Below are 16998 nucleotides of genomic sequence, written 5' to 3'. Positions count from 1 at the left end.
AGGAATTCAGGGGGAAAGACTAAATGTGAGGCAGTTCCAAAGAAGCATTTTCACTCAGGGATAAAAGATTAGGTGAAGTTTGGAAGTGGAGGAACTGAAAATACTCACTCCAATATGCACATCACACGTAGGCACAAGTTACCTCCTGAGAAGAGCTCTTACTCATTGTCAATAAGATGCAGACATGTATGTGTGTGGTGATCATGTGAACCTACATGTGTCAACCGAGCCCAGGGAAGAGACACTGGGTATCTTCCTCTATTGTTGCCCATCTTATTTAGGAAGCAGGGTCTCCTGTTGAAGCTAGACTTCACTAGCTAAGCTCATCTTGATAGCTAGCTTGTCTTGGGATCTCTGTCTCTGGGTGAAGAAATTAGAAGTAGGCTGCTTTGAGCACTTGGCATTTACAAGAGTGCCACTACTTGAAACTTCAGGTTCATATCTGTCCTTGTACCTTACCCACTGGGCCATCTCCATAGCCCTCAATATAGACAGAGTACCCACTGGGCCATCTCCATAGCCCTCAATATAGACAGAGTACCCACTGGGCCATCTCCATAGCCATCAGTACGGACATATTACCCACTAGGCCATCTCCATAGCCATCAGTATGGACATATTACCCACTGGGCCATCTCTATAGCCATCACTATAGACACATTACCCACTAGGCAATGTCCATAGGCCTCAATATAGACACATTACCCACTGGGCCATCTCCATAGGCCTCAATATAGACACATTACCCACTGGGCCATCTCCATAGGCCTCAATATAGACACATTACCCACTGGGCCATCTCCATAGGCCTCAATATAGACACATTACCCACTGGGCCATCTCCATAGGCCTCAATATAGACACATTACCCACTGGGTCATCTCCATAGCACTAAGTAGAGACACATTACCCACTGGGTCATCTCCATAGCCATCAGTATAGACACAGTGCGCACTGGGCCATCTCCATAGCCCTCAATATAGACACAATACCCACTGGACTATCTCCATAGCCATCAGTATAGACACATTACCCACTGGGCCATCTCCATATCATTCAATATAGACACATTACCCATTTCTATAGCAATCAATATACTCATGTTTAGTTATTTCATTACTAATTACTGAACTATGATTACTATACTTAATCTATTTTAAAATACACTGATTTATATTCTAATATCTCTGACATTAACAGCAAATATAATGAGAAAAATACTCATAGTTTTTTGGAGGTGGGGTTTTGAGGTAGCTCAAGATGACCTGGAATTCACTCTGTAATTTCAGGTTGCCCTGAACTAGCCATAATCCTCCTACCTCTGCCTCCCGAGTACTGAGCTAGAGGCATGTGCCACCACACCAGGTCTTCACTTAGCTGACATTATTTTGTCCTAATTATACATTAAAATGGTAAATCTTACAATCTTTGACATAAAATGTAGAAAAATATAAAGAAATATGAAACCAGAGAAGAGCTCTTTACCTTCACCTCAAACATTGAAATCTTTACCATTCAAGGGTATTAAAATTCTTAGCAACTTCTTCAAGAAGAATGAAGTAAAGATAACATCAAAATTGCAAAAATTAGATGTATATCCATTCAACCTATCCCTATAATTTTTATGTTGAATCTGAGAGTCAAACAACCACTATTAGGATAGGCAGTAGCTCACTGTGAGCTGACTCTTAAAGAACATAGTATGAGGCTACAGAAAAAATTGGGGGAGGAATTTATCTGAAGGTTGCCACAGCTGGGAGAAACTTGCCATAGAAGTAGTAAAATGCTTTCTACAACATTTTGTACCCGCTTCTTTAACGTAAAATGATCCATACAATTTTTATAGGAAACAGTCATCTATGTAAAAAGAAAAGAATCAAGTCACATTCCAGTCCAGAGGCGAGGGTGGCCAGTGCTCTGCAGCAGGCTCAATGAAGGTATGCCTTCTGAGTGAGTAGAGACACAAAATAGGGTGAACAGTGAGCTTCCTTTGGGAGATGCTGAACGGACCTTGAAGGGTACTCATCAGAGGACAGGCTAGCAGCACTAACTTCCATGTAGGTTCTTCTTAGTGAAACAAAGACACAAACTGGACAGCAGTTTCTGGATTGCTCATTTGAGAGTTCAGTCAGATCTCAGGTGCAAAGTCTAGTAACATTTCTGTGAGGCATAGTTACTGAGAGTTGCTCTGGCTCCCTGAATAAGAGAAGGGTGTCATGTTCCTGGCTTCCCTCATTCGATGCCTACAAAATGAACAAGTCCAAAGAGAACAAAAGAGCTATCTCTCTTCTCAAGAATGAAGCTCCAAGCGTGCTGAACTTAGTTTCATACAGCATGAATTTTTACTTGAAAAGCTTTCACTTTGAGAAAAATTAAACTGTGCATGTAGCAAAAAAGGTACCTCAATTATATCACTCAAGTTTTCTACTTAGTTCCCTCCAATCAATACAACATTACATCTGTTACACAATACTACTGAGAATGTGGAACGACTAATGTGATTCACAGTCGCCTTATAAATACAAAGGGAAGTATACTGTTAATTTACTGTCCTGGAACAACTCAGTCGTTTTCCACAAGTGTGCATAGCTTCCTTACCTGCTGTACAGAATTCTATGATCTCACTCCATTCTGATACAACGTAATCACCATCAACTTGTTTAGAGGCAGTCTGCACGGCTACCGTGTACTCAGTCCTCGGGCTCAGAAACCAGTGCCCACGGACAGTCATAGGCAAGGGGACAGCTTTGGCCACCAACTTTGTTGGAACGTCCTAAGAAGGAAAGAAGGAAGGGAGGAAGTAAAGGATGCAAAGAAGAAAAGGAAAGGTGGAGGGATGATAAAACATAGTTTTAATCAATTATGAACAAAGGAGAGGAATTAAATTCCTGGCTGACAACAGAATTCTCCTGTTTAAAAACACTTAACAATTATTACGTGTAATCCCCTTACTCTCCATATACAAAAGGGCCCAAGTGGATAAAGAGAAATGCATCATACAGCCCCATATGAATGTGCTTGGATCTCATTTTTCATTATTTCTAGTACACTATTTTTCAATGTATACCACATGTCCTTCAAAATGCAACATTTTTTTTTTTTCTGGACACAACTTTTAAAAGTAGAGACAGAAAAGAGATAAATTTCAATAGATGGAAAATGTATTCAATTAAAAATGTTATATTTAGCCAGGTATGGTGGAACACGTCTTTAATCAAAGCAGAGGTAGGAGGATCTCAGGGAGTTCGAGGCCACCCTGAGACTATGTAGTGAATTCCAGGTCAGCCTGAACTAGAGTGTAACCCTACCTTGAAAAACCAAAAAAAAAAAAAAAAAGTTCTATTTAGGCCAGGCATGGTGGTGAGTGAATTCTAAGACAGCATGGGCTAGAGCGAGACCCTGCCTTGAAAAACTAAACAAGAAAAGTTACATTTGCTTGATTTTTATGACTTACTGTTAACATAGCATCTTACTACTTTTTTTTTTTTCAAGGAAGGGTTTCAATCTAACTCTGGCAGACCTGGAATTCACTACTTATTCTCAGGCTGGTCTTGAACTCATGGCAATCCTCCTACCTCTGCCTCCTGAATACTGGGATTAAAGGCGTGCAACACCACACCTGGCTTCACTGCTCTTTATATGTCAAGGTAGAGCACATGTTCAGAATTAATGCATGTTTTACATATAGATGAGGGAACATTTGCTTTGCTTTAATTCAAGTATGGCATCTTAGTGTCAGAACAAGTTCGGGTATCTGATATTCCTATAGTAATTAAGCCTGCTATGTGTATATTCACTAAATTCCCAGGATTGTGGCACTGTATGTGGAGTGGAAATCAAACATGAAATAATCACCACTTAATAAACAGTTCAAGAAAGCTTCAGGAAAGAAAGGCCAGCAAAGAGAACATCCACAGGCAGAAATGGAACTTGACATACAGCCTGATCAATCTTGTCGTTCTTTCCTCACTTATATTGAGCTTGTAGAAGGCATACAGAGGAAAAGGCTGCATGCTGTCACTCATCTGCAGTTCCTAGCCTGGGTCAGCTTGAGTTGCCTCATGGGAAACGACTCTTTGCCTGTGGCATGTTCTTCCAGCTATTTGCTTCTCAGCCAGTGGAAGGCACTTTGCAGCTTGGTAACATAAAGGAGCTGTGAACAATTCAGCTATTCTAGTCTACATGCAGGTAAGTGAAACCTGTCCAGCGGAGGTTGCAACATGCCTGGGTTATCTGTTGTAATACCACATCAATTTCTTTTAATGAAGTCCAATTTTACACATGTTGATTTTTATGTCTGTATGACAGTCACGATTTCACCCTTTTTATTTAGGAAAATTATTGTTTAACATTAAACATGGCACTTCATTTTCTTCTAAAATTTACTACACGGGGAAGGTCTTTAAGGCACAGTTATTTTTTGTGTTACTGTGGTGTGTGTATGTGCACAGTATGTGCACATGTGTAATCAGCTGCATGCTCCCTGTGTACAAGCGCATGGAAGCCAGAGATGAACACTTTTTATCCTCCTCTATCATTCTGCATTGTTCCCTTGTGACAGAGTCACTCATGAGCCTGGGCATGCAGCAAATGAGCAAGCCCCAGGCATTCTCCAGTTTTCGTCCCTACTCGGTGCTGGCGCTATGGGCATGAGCGGTCACTTCCACATTTTACATGGCCGCTGCGGATTGAACTTGGACTTTTACACTTGTGCTGCAGGTGCTCTAATCCACTGACCATCTCCCTAGCCTCTCAGTCATGATTGTGATACTTCCCAATATCAGATATGTAGGAAATTATCTTTTTCTTTTAAAATGTCTTCATACATAGTAAGTTTTTATACATAGAAAGTTTTAGGGATGCAAATGAATCTAAGTGTCAGACTTTACCTTGTGTTTAAATTTATTAGAGTTCTTGTTTTCTTTCTTGTTGAGGTCAATGAAATAGTGTGTGATGCGGTCCTTTGATTTTGAATCCATTTCCCATGAGATCTTGAATGAGTCACAAGTAATATTGCTTATTTTGATGTTATGTGGTACAGGAAGCTCTTCCATCTCTGCTATGCCACTATCCTGTGATTTGTTACCTGTCAGGAAATAACATTCAGAAGGTTAGTTCGAATTGTCAGATCATTCTAATTTTCCAAGCCAACTATCTAACTTCCAAACCCTAGGTTCCATTCTGTCCATGAAGTAATTTTAATGTTAATGAGAGTAAAAGATGTTTTCAAGGTCGTATTACCCAATAAAAGCACAGATGACTTCATCCTCACAATCTCTACATGTTCAGTTTACATCCTTGATTTCTGTGTACAGAATGAATACAAAACACTGATGATCTGTCTTTATAATCTCTGAATTAGTCCTACATGGTTAATTTTTCTGAAAAGCCTTAAGAAACCATTTTTCCTTCAAGATCCATGAGTTCTGCTCTTAGGTTATACTGGGTTTTTTAAGCTAGATAGCTTCACAGAAATGATAATACAGAAGAGGTCCAGTCAAATAAAGAAATATTTATGTAAATGTGTATGATGTAGCAATGAGAGCATATAAAAATTGCTTCTCGTTCACTATGGAAACATATATAAATACCATGTAATGGCTATACATTTTACATAAGTACTACTGAGGATTATTCATTTGGAATTTACTATGTTAAATCATACTTTAGTAACAATTTCCCATGATATCTTGATATATTTGAGTGCTGAAATAGTAAAGCTAAAAGACAGTTTACAATTGACATGGTGACTGGTCTCATTAAGATGGTGACAAACTGATCTGGTGTGAGGTTACTATGAACACTTCACAGACATCTCCACATTACACTTAGAGAAAATGTTATGCCTTTTTTTTTCTCATTTTTTATTAACATTTTCCATGATTATAAAAAATATCCCATGGTAACCCCCCCCCCACTTTCCCCTTTGAAATTCCATTCCATTATGCCTGTTCTAACAGTACAAAGCAGGATTAATGGATGACAGATAAAAAAAGAATACAGATTTTCCAAGTCTGTTTCTTATACAGGGAAGACTGAGCCAGAATTTACTCCACTTCTTCCTATATGTTCCCTTTCCTCAAAGCAATATAATCTTCAATGGCCCAAAAGAGGAATAAAATGAGATGGCTGTTCATATGATTAAAAAAAACACTGGGCCATATATCACTACATCACTTGTTACTTTTGTTTCAGTGTATGTGTTCTTGTGCGCGCACGTGTGTGTGTGTGTGTGTGTGTGTGTGTGTGTGTATGGAGGCCAGAGGACAATATCTTGGGTGTCATTCTTTTCTCAAGGGCCTCTAGTTTATTTATTTTGAGACAGAGCCTCTCATAGGCCTGAGTTCACCAAGTAGTGTAGGTTGGTCAGCAAGGGATCTGCCTGTCTCTGCTTCCCCAGCCCTGAGATTACAAATGTACATTTCCAAACTTGGCTTTTGCTTTAGTGTTTTTTAAATATGGGTTTTGAGATTAAACTCAGAACCATCTCCTTATCCTCCAAACTTGTTTTTAGCAAGATAAAACAGCAACACTGGTGAATGCTACCTGTGTCAAATACCTAACATTTTCTAACATCATTAAACTTTTGGCCCATATAGTCTCATTTCAGGATGTACTGTGCACAGAGGAATGTAAGGGCATGTGAACACTACTTCCAATCAAAGTTCTTCACTTTTATTTCTGGAACAATAGTTTAAAAGTTACTTGTTTCAGCTGGGTGTAGAGGGTTATTCCCATAATCCCAGCTCTTGAGAGGATAAGAAAGGTAGATTGCCATGAGGTCAAGGCCAGCCTGGTCCACAAAATGAGTTCAGGACAGGCAGGTACAGAGTGAGACTCCATCTCAAAAAAATTTTTTCCCTTCTTTCTTCTTCCTCCTCACGATCTGGTTTTTCTCCATTCCCTTTTCATAATATTTCAATAAAATTACTCCTTGTTTTTCTTTTTCTTCCCTATGTGTTGTCAGGAAATTCCTAATTTGTTTTGAGTGTACACCACTTCCCAGCCCATCAGTTGCTATGAAAATTAGCAATGTTTCTTGCACAGCATCTTTCCTAAAGTGCTACAATAAAGGACATTATAAAACTTTAATCATAGTAGTTGAGTGCCTACACAACTCAATTGGAATACAGTGCTTTAAAAGGTAATATATCCTTAATTTTAATAATAAGCTTTGAATCATTGTTTTAAAAGAAAATTGCAGGCATTAGGTTCACTTCTTTAAATGTGGCAGCCAGGTGAAATTGTTTCATATCATGTCTTCCTTCCTATCTAAAGTTCTAGTGCTACAAATATCTCTACCAAAGAATGGGTGGACATGAGGATTTTATAATTAAAACTATGTACATATATGCTTAAATAGACACATTTCAATAATTTCCATTACAAAGTCAGAAATATAATCCAACAGAGAAAAATTACCTTTCTTTTCATTAAAGACAACTTTTAAAATACTGCAGTACTATTAAAAATAAGAAAAACGCTAGCCAAGACAATAAAATTTAAAAGTAGTAATCACAAACTGGGCATGGTGGTGCACAACTTTAATCCCAGCAGTCAGGAGGCAGAGGTAGGAGGATTGCTGTGAGTTCAGGGCCACCCAGAGACAAATTCCAGGTCAGCCTGAGGTAGAGAGAGACCCTACCTCAAAAAGAAAAACAAAAAGACAGCAATCACAACAGAACACTGAAAAGCTTCAACTTTACAAAGAAAATATTTAGTAGTAACTATAAAAATAGTTGGAACATTTTTGTTTGTTTGGTTTTGGTTTTGGTTTTGGTTTTTCAATGTAGGATCTCAAGCCTAAACTGACCTTGAATTTACTATGTACTCTCAGGCTGGCCTCAAACTCAGTGATTTGCTGACCTCAGCCTCCCCAGTGTTGGAATTAAAGGCATGCACCACTATGCCTGGCTAGTTGGAACTTTTTAAAAAATTACACAAGAAAATAAAAACTCATTGTAATCTCAATACTAACAACATACTGTTTTATATCCTGTTTTTCTCACATTATACATTATATTTCTCACATTATATATTACACAAATATGCATTATATAATCATGCAATACATATTACCCATGAAGTCTTGTGAAACAACATATTGTTTTATAATCTATTTTTTCATGTACCCATATATTGTGAGCATTTTTTGCATGGCTACATATAATTCTAATCATAGTATATTCTATTCCATTAGTCTGTCATTCCACTATTGGACATTTAGACTTTTTCCAATGTTTCCCTAGAATGATTGTCCATATTATTTTATATAAAGTTGTGTTCATCTGTAATCATCCATCTATGTTTTGACAAATCCCAATTGCAATTGTTGACACATATTTGTTTTTCCCCAATTTGTATTTCTAACTTATTTGTAGAATGCCTACTTTTTGTACCCTTACATAACTCATAAATTTTTATTGGAAATATCTGTTTTTGATAGACAAAAATTGAAACCTTATTTTGTTGTGCTAAAAAGGCAAAAAGAAAACTTTGATATAATTTTCACATTCTATACAAAAGTTCATTCAAATTAGTCAAAAACCAATGTATAACATGAGATCAAAAAATGTTTTAGGAAGAAAATTAGGGGAAATAATCATTGGAACTAGGATTAAGCAAAGACTGATGAGAGCCAACTTATTTTAAATTTTTACAAAAAGTGAACCTGGAATTAAAAAAAAAAACCCACAACATTTGCACTCTATTTTATAACTCACAACAGCTCCTTGGATTTAATCACTTGAAATAGTTTGGTATTCACTGTCAGTCCTTAGAACACTACTTCCCCACACTTCACATGTTTAATTAGCTAAAACCCATTCATTTTCAATGTCTGGAAAAGATTTTATGAATGCTTTGGTTTCTGAAAATATCTTCTATATTGTCTTTTTATATACGTAAGAACTGGAACCTCTTTCACAGGAACGTCTCTCATAGTTGTCTCACTGGAACCTCTCCCTTGGGAACCTCTCCCTGGAACTTCTCCCAGGAGCTTCTCTCATAGTTGTTTCACCGGAACGTCTCTCGACAGAACCTCTCTCACAGGAATGTGTCTCACTGGAACCTCTCTCTTGGGAATCTCTCACAGGAACCTCTCTTATACTTGTTTCACTGGAACCTCTCTAATAGTTGTTTCACCAGAACACCTACCCCTCCTCGGGAACCTCTCACTGGAACCTCTGGCATAGTGGTCTCACTGGAAACCACGCTCCCTTGAGAACCTCTTCTTATTGTTTCACTGGAATCCCTCTTTCCTACAGAGCTCAAGGAGGACTCAACTAAATTAAAGGAATGAGGTTCATACAAACAGGCCCTGTGACTTGTTCAATGTCACATCACCTACAGTGCCTTCCAGAGCTCTAGAACTACAATATTGTTCTGGGCAAATCACTTCACCTCCCTCTTCTTTATTTGCAAAATAAAAGTGATCTGCATTAGAATCTAAAGTCACTTCCAACTCTGAAATTAAGAAAAGTTAAGGTTCTCATACTTTTTCTTCAAGCTCAGTTTTGTCAGGATTTTCACATTTTATTAGCTGGCAGTAATTTCCTTTATCCCATGATTAAATATATACTTACATGAAGGTTTATTTTCGATATTGTTTCCCTATTGTATTGAAACAGTGATTTAGTGGAGCTAGAATATAGAAACTTAGTGTTGGGTTCAGATTATCACTGGAATTTAGCAGAGCCTTAGCTAAGCCACTTCACTACTCCTGATTTCAACTTCATCCTCTTCAAATTGAGAGTACTTGTTAATGACTTCCACTTATTTTAGTAACATTTTCCTGTTGGTTTTGACGTAAAAAAATTAAATGATAAACAGAAAAATTAGTCAATTTTAATTACTTAACAGTTCATTAGGCCTTTTTAAAGTCATGGTATTAAATCCTCAACAAGATATCAGGGCAGCTTCAGTGCTGAGGTGTTGGGGGGATCTGAGGCTCTGGCTCTGAACCCAACATGGCTCAGGGAAATTTTGCGGAAGAGGGGGCGGACAGAATGTCAGAGTCACATGTTGGGTCATGATTTGCAGAGACATTTAGCATACCAATAACTGGGGGCTAACTTCACAATGCACGACCCATTTACATCAACAAGGAGGGTCTAATGGGAGGGGGTAGATCATACATGAGCCTAAACAATGGTACCAAACTGCCTGTATTTGATGAAAAGAAAACTAATAAATCAAATTAAAAAAAAAAAAGATATCAGGGCAGACAAAAGCAGAAGTGGAGATGGATATATATTTTCATTAGTTATTAGCAGTTCAGCACAGAGCATGAAAGAAGGCAGCACTGCATCAAACCTATGGGCCAACACTGTACCTTTTAGTCCCTTAATCTCCATGACAGAACAAATGCAAATTGTTTGCATAATCCTGTTTCTCTGCATTAACCTAACCTATCTTAGGGCCAGAGGTATCTTATCCTGTACTGATGTCAGTTAAGGGGTTCCACCTCTTTCCCTTTCCTCTAAGAATGATCTCTATTCACACATCTCCTTAGTAATAACCTAAAATATATGAGCAACCTTTTGATATATAAGGTAAGAAATTTCTATGTGGTAAAATAATGACCATTAATTATGAAGTTGAAAACATTTTTTTCTGAAAAATAATGGTCAATATCCATATCAAAATAAATTCTTAGCATTACCCATAAAACTATATAATTAGCATAATGTTTTAATTTTAAAAAGCAATTATGAATAGAACAAGTTACAATATAAATAAGCCAGCTGAATAAAATTCTACATTTAGAAACTAATTAGCAAGCCTCATTTTTGATTTTTTATTGCAATCACTAGATACTTTTTTATTACTGGAAACTCACTGATAACACTACAATTTTGCATATCACATTTCAGAATATAAATATCAGACTAAATGAAGAATACCTTCCATGTGCAAAACACCAAAATATTAACATTACATAGTTTCCTAACTTTCTATTTATCATATATTTGGTAAAACACTTTCTAATTTTAAAAATTCATGTAGGAAATACATAAATATGATTTATCATATGTAGATATGATAAATATTTAGAATATTTTTTCTGCATGTGATCAATGTACATCAACATCTGTTCATTCCCAAGCAAACATTAAATGATAACAGTTTCCCATTTCTTCAGAAATAAATTTGCATGGAAAATGTGTACTATTCAATTGTAATGTTGTAGTTACCTTTGTGTTGCTGGGACAAAACACCTAATTAAAAGCAGCGGATCAAAGGGGAAAGTGCGTGGGGGGAAGGTATTACCATGGGATACTTTTTATAATTATGGAAAATGTTAATAAAAATTGTGAAAATAAAAAATAAATAAATAAAAAGTAGCGGATGGAAGAAAAGTTTTTATTTTGCTTACAGTCTTGCAGAGAAGCTTCATGATGGTGGGAGAAAGCATGGCAAACACAGAGGCTGGACATCACCATTGCCATGGCAGGTGGAAATTGGCAGCAGGAGGGTGAGCCAAGCATTAGAAGGGGGAACTAGCTTTATCACTCCAAAGCCTGCCCCAGCAACCCACCCCCTCCAGCAAATACCCACCTCTCAAACTGCCACCAGCTGGGGATCAAGCATTTAGAACACATGAGTTTATAGAGGACATCTAATTAAAGGATCACATGTAATAAGATATGGATTACATAATTAATGAAGTTTTATGTTCAGTATCTCTCACTAAGCATAGTCTACTTTCAAAGTCCAATGCATGCTTCATAATATTATACGTTACATATAACGTATATTATTTATATATTTTTTCTGAAGCCTGTTCTTTAAAACTGATCTCTGGTCCCACCCCATGAATGCCCTTTCTGAAAGCTTCTCAGAACACATGGCGTTTTCAGTATGAGCATCTAGACCACAGATCTTTTTATTCTGCCTGAAAATTCTAGATTGTGTGAGTTTGGGAATCAAGGCTTTGAAATCATTGACCTCTGTTACTTCTACTTCTGTGATCTTGAGAAGATCATATTATTTATACTCAAGCATTACACCCTAAAATGGGGAGTATGCATCAAAAAGTCTTTTAAAAGGCAAAAGATTTATGCGATCTGAAGAGATACCAGAGTATCAAAAAGTCTTTTAAATATCTATACTCTTCCCTTTTTTTTTTTTCATTTACAAGAATGTTTTATTGCCCAGGATGTTATTTTTTCTTGTGTCTTCTTTTGTTTTGGTTTTCTTTTAATAACTATAAATTCAAGCCTAGGGTGCTTGTTTTTGTCTTGAGAAACCAAACGACAAAGCTGTTGTGAGACGCACTGCCCTGAGCTCACAGCGAGAGCTGGTGGCTGCGCGGCTCCCAACGGACCATCCAGGTCTGGTTCTGGTGCTGCTAAGAGGAGACGAGAGCACTGGTGACAGATGATAATCTGCTGGTGGTGTTTGCGGAAAAGAAGCCCTTGCGAATTTCTAAACAGTAAACTTTGTTAGAAAATTCTAAAGTTTCTTATAGGCCTAAAAGAGAACAAGGTAAGTAAAATGCCTCATCAGAGTGTGAATAAAATACTGGATTTGAGAGTTACTGGAATTGGACATGTAAAAATAGAGTGGCAGGTTGGGTCATGCTTACAATGGTCTCAAGTTCAAATAAACTACAATACACCCACTTCACAGGCCACGCGTGTCCAGGGTGTTTCCTCCCCTCAGTAGGTGATGGCAGAAGGTGTGCTCAGTCATTTTCCAATATAGATGCCTAGCCCCAAAGCCAAAACATGAGAAACGAAGAGAGACGGAATGAACGCCTTCAAAAACTCTGCAGAGAAAATACCCCCTTTCTTCATGGCTCCACTTTTCCGCATGCTCAGAGACACAGCTCCCTTTGGATGTCTGAAGTGGAACTCTGGGTGGAATGTTCTCAGGCCGACTGGACCAGTCAGAAACCCAGTCTGCACTTTTCTTCAAGTCTCGGCTTCCTTGTCACCTTCTCAACTTCTTCTTCAGACTGAGAGCTATGGTCCCTGCTGGTGTGCATGTCCACATCAAACATGAACTGCCCATCTTCTTGTGGTGAAGGGCTGTCACAGTGAGAACTGCCCCTGGAGCTGCTCTGTCCCGATTCATCCTGTGCATCTAGAAGGATCTTTTCCATGTCCCCATTGTGGATTGAGGGTGAGTAAGGTACGTGCTCCAGCCCCCCATTCATCCCATTGTCATTATCATTACCAGTGCTGCTATTCATGGGTAGCTCCACCCAGGAACTGTTGAGGCCGGCTGGCGGGGGGCCGGGGCTGCTCCCCTTCCTCACAGTTGTAACTGTTGTGCGGGGGCTGCGGCTCCACTAAATGAGACAACATGGTTGGGCTTGCTGGTCAGCGCTGCACCGCGGAAGGAAGCCTCCAGTTCTGGGGCAGCAACACAACAAGCTGAGTCCCCCGCCCCCTTTTCTGTGCCTACTCTTCCCTTTTTATCCATGCTGCTCTCACTCTTGGTGACAGAATCCACATTTCACAGGCTGCAGAAATAATAAGACTCATCAGTAGCACAAGAAAAGAAAGCCAAGTGCCTAGTACAAGAGAAGTCATCTTTTTTTTTTTTTTGTTATTTTTGTTTATTTATTTGAGACAGACAGAGAGGGACAGAAAGAGGCAGACAGAGAGAGGGAGAGAGAATGGGCACGCCAGGGCCTCCAGCCACTGCAAACAAACTCCAGACGCATGTGCCCTCTTGTGCATCTGGCTAATGTGGGTCCTGGGGAGTCGAGCCTCGAACCGGGTTCCTTAGGCTTCACAGGCAAGCGCTTAACTGCTAAGCCATCTCTCCAGCTCAAGAGAAGTCATATTTATCTCATCTGAGCCCAGGAAACATCACAGAGGAATTAGTGGATTAAATCTAACTGCTGTGCTCACTTTTGGCCAGAGGGCCTCTTCCAAGGAGATGGCAGTAGGTACTGTGGAGACTCAAAGCTCATCAAAGCAGAAAATCAGAGGCTAATGTGGAGTCAACATTAAAGGAGAATTATAACACATTTTCGAAGGCCCACACAACATTGTGCAAGAGGGAGCAGAAAGAATGTAAGAGCCGCAGGGTAGGAAGGTGTACAATGAGGTATTGCCCCCACCCATAGATACTGACTGGCATATTCATGACCCCCGAGATGATTATTGATAACCCCATAGAGGAGGGTCCTCAGTGCATAAGACTGTATGCACCGGATGAGAGTATAACCATTAGGCAGTATGTTCTTGCAATAAAGTTCTCAAAGGAAAAAAAAAATCTACAGATATTTAATGACCATATCAATAAAATACAAAAGAGAGGAAAGATGGGGAGTATGCTTTCTCCTAGACCAGGAGCTTCATCTGCAGGAAGCTATTCAACGTTTGTCTGAGGGTTCTTCTCTTGTGCTTCTTCCTGGCACAAATTTTATAAATCAAGTGCCAGGAAGAAGCACAAATTTATAAATTTAAAAAATTATAAAATATTCAAAAATTTGTAGTTTTTCCCAATTAAGACACCCAAAACTGCATAAACTCCAGGCACCAGACAGAAAGGCTGGAGCCTCTCACTTTGCCCTCTAACAACAAATATGCAAATATGCAAGGCTCACATTAAAAAAATCAAAGATCCTTTGCTGAGGGACTTTGATTAGAGTATTAGTACTGGCACAAATAAGTCTGATTTCAGTGAAATGAAAATTTAGACTTTCCTGTTATTGTCAACTGCAAAGTAACAGGTGAAAAGAGTATAAAAGTTTATTAGTCTAAAGTTTATACTGGCAGCATACCTTGGTCCCTGGATATAAATAACATTTTGTTTTTTAGGTAAGCATCCTTAAATGAAAGTAAGAATAACAGAATGTTATTATATGTACCCAGAAATGACTGATTTACACTCACATTTTCTTACTTTCTGGCTATTAATCATTACAATACTTGAATTTATTTAAATGGAATTATTTATAAAATAGAGTTTCCCTACGTAGCTCATTGTAGATAATAATTTTCCATATTTATAGCAGTGTGAAAACAATGAGCTATGGAAAGCATTGGCAGTAAATGAAAATCACAGATATCAGCACACACAAGTAAACCACACATTGTATCCTAACATCACAGATATCAGAACAAACATATGAACCACTCGGTGTTCTAACACACAGACAACAGAATAAACAGAAGCAGCTAAAACATTTCAAGTGCAAGCATTTTTTTAAGATGCAAATACCACAGTTTTACACTACAGAAAAATGAAGATGTACATTTCTCTGCACTATAAAAATTTTAAATTTGTATTTTAAAACTTAGACATAGATAATTGTTATTGGCAAATTACTTAGCCCTTTTATATATTTTCCAATTTTCACCACGCATGCTTGTAAACTAGACCAGCTAGTATATAGGAATGTATTTTTTTTTTCTAAAAGTGAGGCTGTGTTTAAAGACCTGTGTGAACTGTCTAAAATTTTGGTAAGCTCAATGAAATCTCTTCTTAAATAAAAGATTTTTCTTTCCTTATCAACTTCAATGCCTTCATATTTGAAAACTAAAAATGGTCTCTGTTGGAAAATAAATAAAAGACACTGTTTTGTAAAAAATAGTGTAGACTACTGTTACTTGCCAACCCAAGGTTACAAAAAGGCAAAAGCAGTTCTCCTTAAGTAAATATATTAGTTGCTTTTCTCATCACTGTGAGCAAATGTCCATGAAGAAGTAACTTAAGGGAGGACGGATTTATTTTCACTCTTTAAGGTGATCCAGTCCATTGCTGTGGGAATAATGGCAGCAGGGTGTGAGGTGGCTTGGTCACATTATGTCTGTGGTCAAAAGCAGAGAACTGGGCATTCCTGTTCCTTTCTTGCTTTCATTCAGTCTGGGCTCCCAGCCCGTGGGATCCCACATCTAGCACATTTCTTCCCTTCTCAGTTTACCCTTTCTGGAAAACTCTAAAATCATGGCCAAAAATATTATTCTTAGGTGATTCTAAATACAGTAAAGTTAGCAATAGAGATTAATCATTCTGAGTTCACCCCGTCATCTTGATACCCCAAAACATACTACTTCTATATCATAACAGTAAATATACTTGGGGGTTAGAAGAACCTCAATCAATCAACAGTGATATAAACCCTAACATTTTCTTTCTCAGATAGAAGACAGACTGACTTATATTCAACAGGGATGCATTTCTGCCAAACTCATAAGTCTAAGCGAATTCAGGGATGAATTAATGAGACCCTATAGTTCATAGTTTCAAGGTCTATACACTATACTAACAGCATATATGTGTGTGAGTTATATGCAAACTTTAAATCCCTTACTTCTGCATATTTTTCCGGATAATTAATCTGTCTAAAAATACTGCAAACTCGCATTGGAGAAAACATATGAAGCACGTGCTTCTTCTCCCTGAAGCAGGACATGCAATGAGATTGTCAGTCCTGAGGCGGAAGGGAAGATTGCCTTTACCTTTCAAGACACTGGGGGAATCTATTTCATTCTTTTTTAAAAAATATTTTACTGACTTATTTTTTTTTGACAGAAAGAGTTAGAAAGAGAGGGAGGGAGAAAGGAAGAAAGAGAGAGGGGGAGAGAGAGAGAGAAAATGGGCGCACCGCGGCCTCCAGACACTCCAGACAAACTCCAGACACATGCGCCACCTTGTGCACCTGGCTTCCGTGGGTCCTGGGGAATTGAACCTAGGTCCTTTTTGCAGGCAAGCACCTTAACCGCAAAGCCATCTCTCCAGCCCCCAGGGGATCTATTTCTTAAAATCTGTTTCTTAAAATAATGTCCTGGGTTTTCTCCTCTCACTATTCTTCTCAGTGTGCCTTCTAAACTATTCCTCCCCATTTTTTAGCTCTTTGACCAAGCCAAAGCCAGTGTTTCTCAGGGGTCTAGATGAACACTCTCACTTTCTAATCTGCTTTGGGCCTTTAGCAAGGGAAGAAATGTTTCTATACACATTCCGTATGGCTCAAAGACTCTTCAAATTTGAAATAACTTAAACACAGCTCCTGTTTCCCTCCTCTAAATTACTCCC

At 38.3% G+C, this 16998-nt stretch overlaps 1 protein-coding gene and 1 pseudogene across 2 annotated transcripts in view; both read right to left on the bottom strand.

Annotated features, from left to right (window-relative positions):
• Positions 1-16998, bottom strand: part of Phyhipl (phytanoyl-CoA 2-hydroxylase interacting protein like) — a 99456-nt gene that overhangs the window by 8969 nt on the left and 73489 nt on the right. For both annotated transcript variants that reach the window (XM_045137217.1, XM_004657856.2), the window contains exons 2-3: positions 4890-5086; positions 2599-2773 (exon numbers count right to left, since the gene is read on the bottom strand). In XM_045137217.1, coding sequence (XP_044993152.1) covers positions 2599-2773; positions 4890-5054 — 340 coding nt within the window. In that variant the 5' untranslated portion in view covers positions 5055-5086. The remainder of the gene's footprint in view (positions 1-2598; positions 2774-4889; positions 5087-16998) is intronic.
• Positions 12663-13313, bottom strand: LOC101597602 (annotated as a pseudogene).

This window comes from Jaculus jaculus, chromosome 18 (assembly GCF_020740685.1).
Source record: "Jaculus jaculus isolate mJacJac1 chromosome 18, mJacJac1.mat.Y.cur, whole genome shotgun sequence".
In the NCBI taxonomy this organism is placed as follows: Eukaryota; Metazoa; Chordata; class Mammalia; order Rodentia; family Dipodidae; genus Jaculus; species Jaculus jaculus.
The sequence above is the reverse complement of the archived record's forward strand: the minus strand, read 5'-3'. Positions and strand labels throughout refer to the sequence as shown.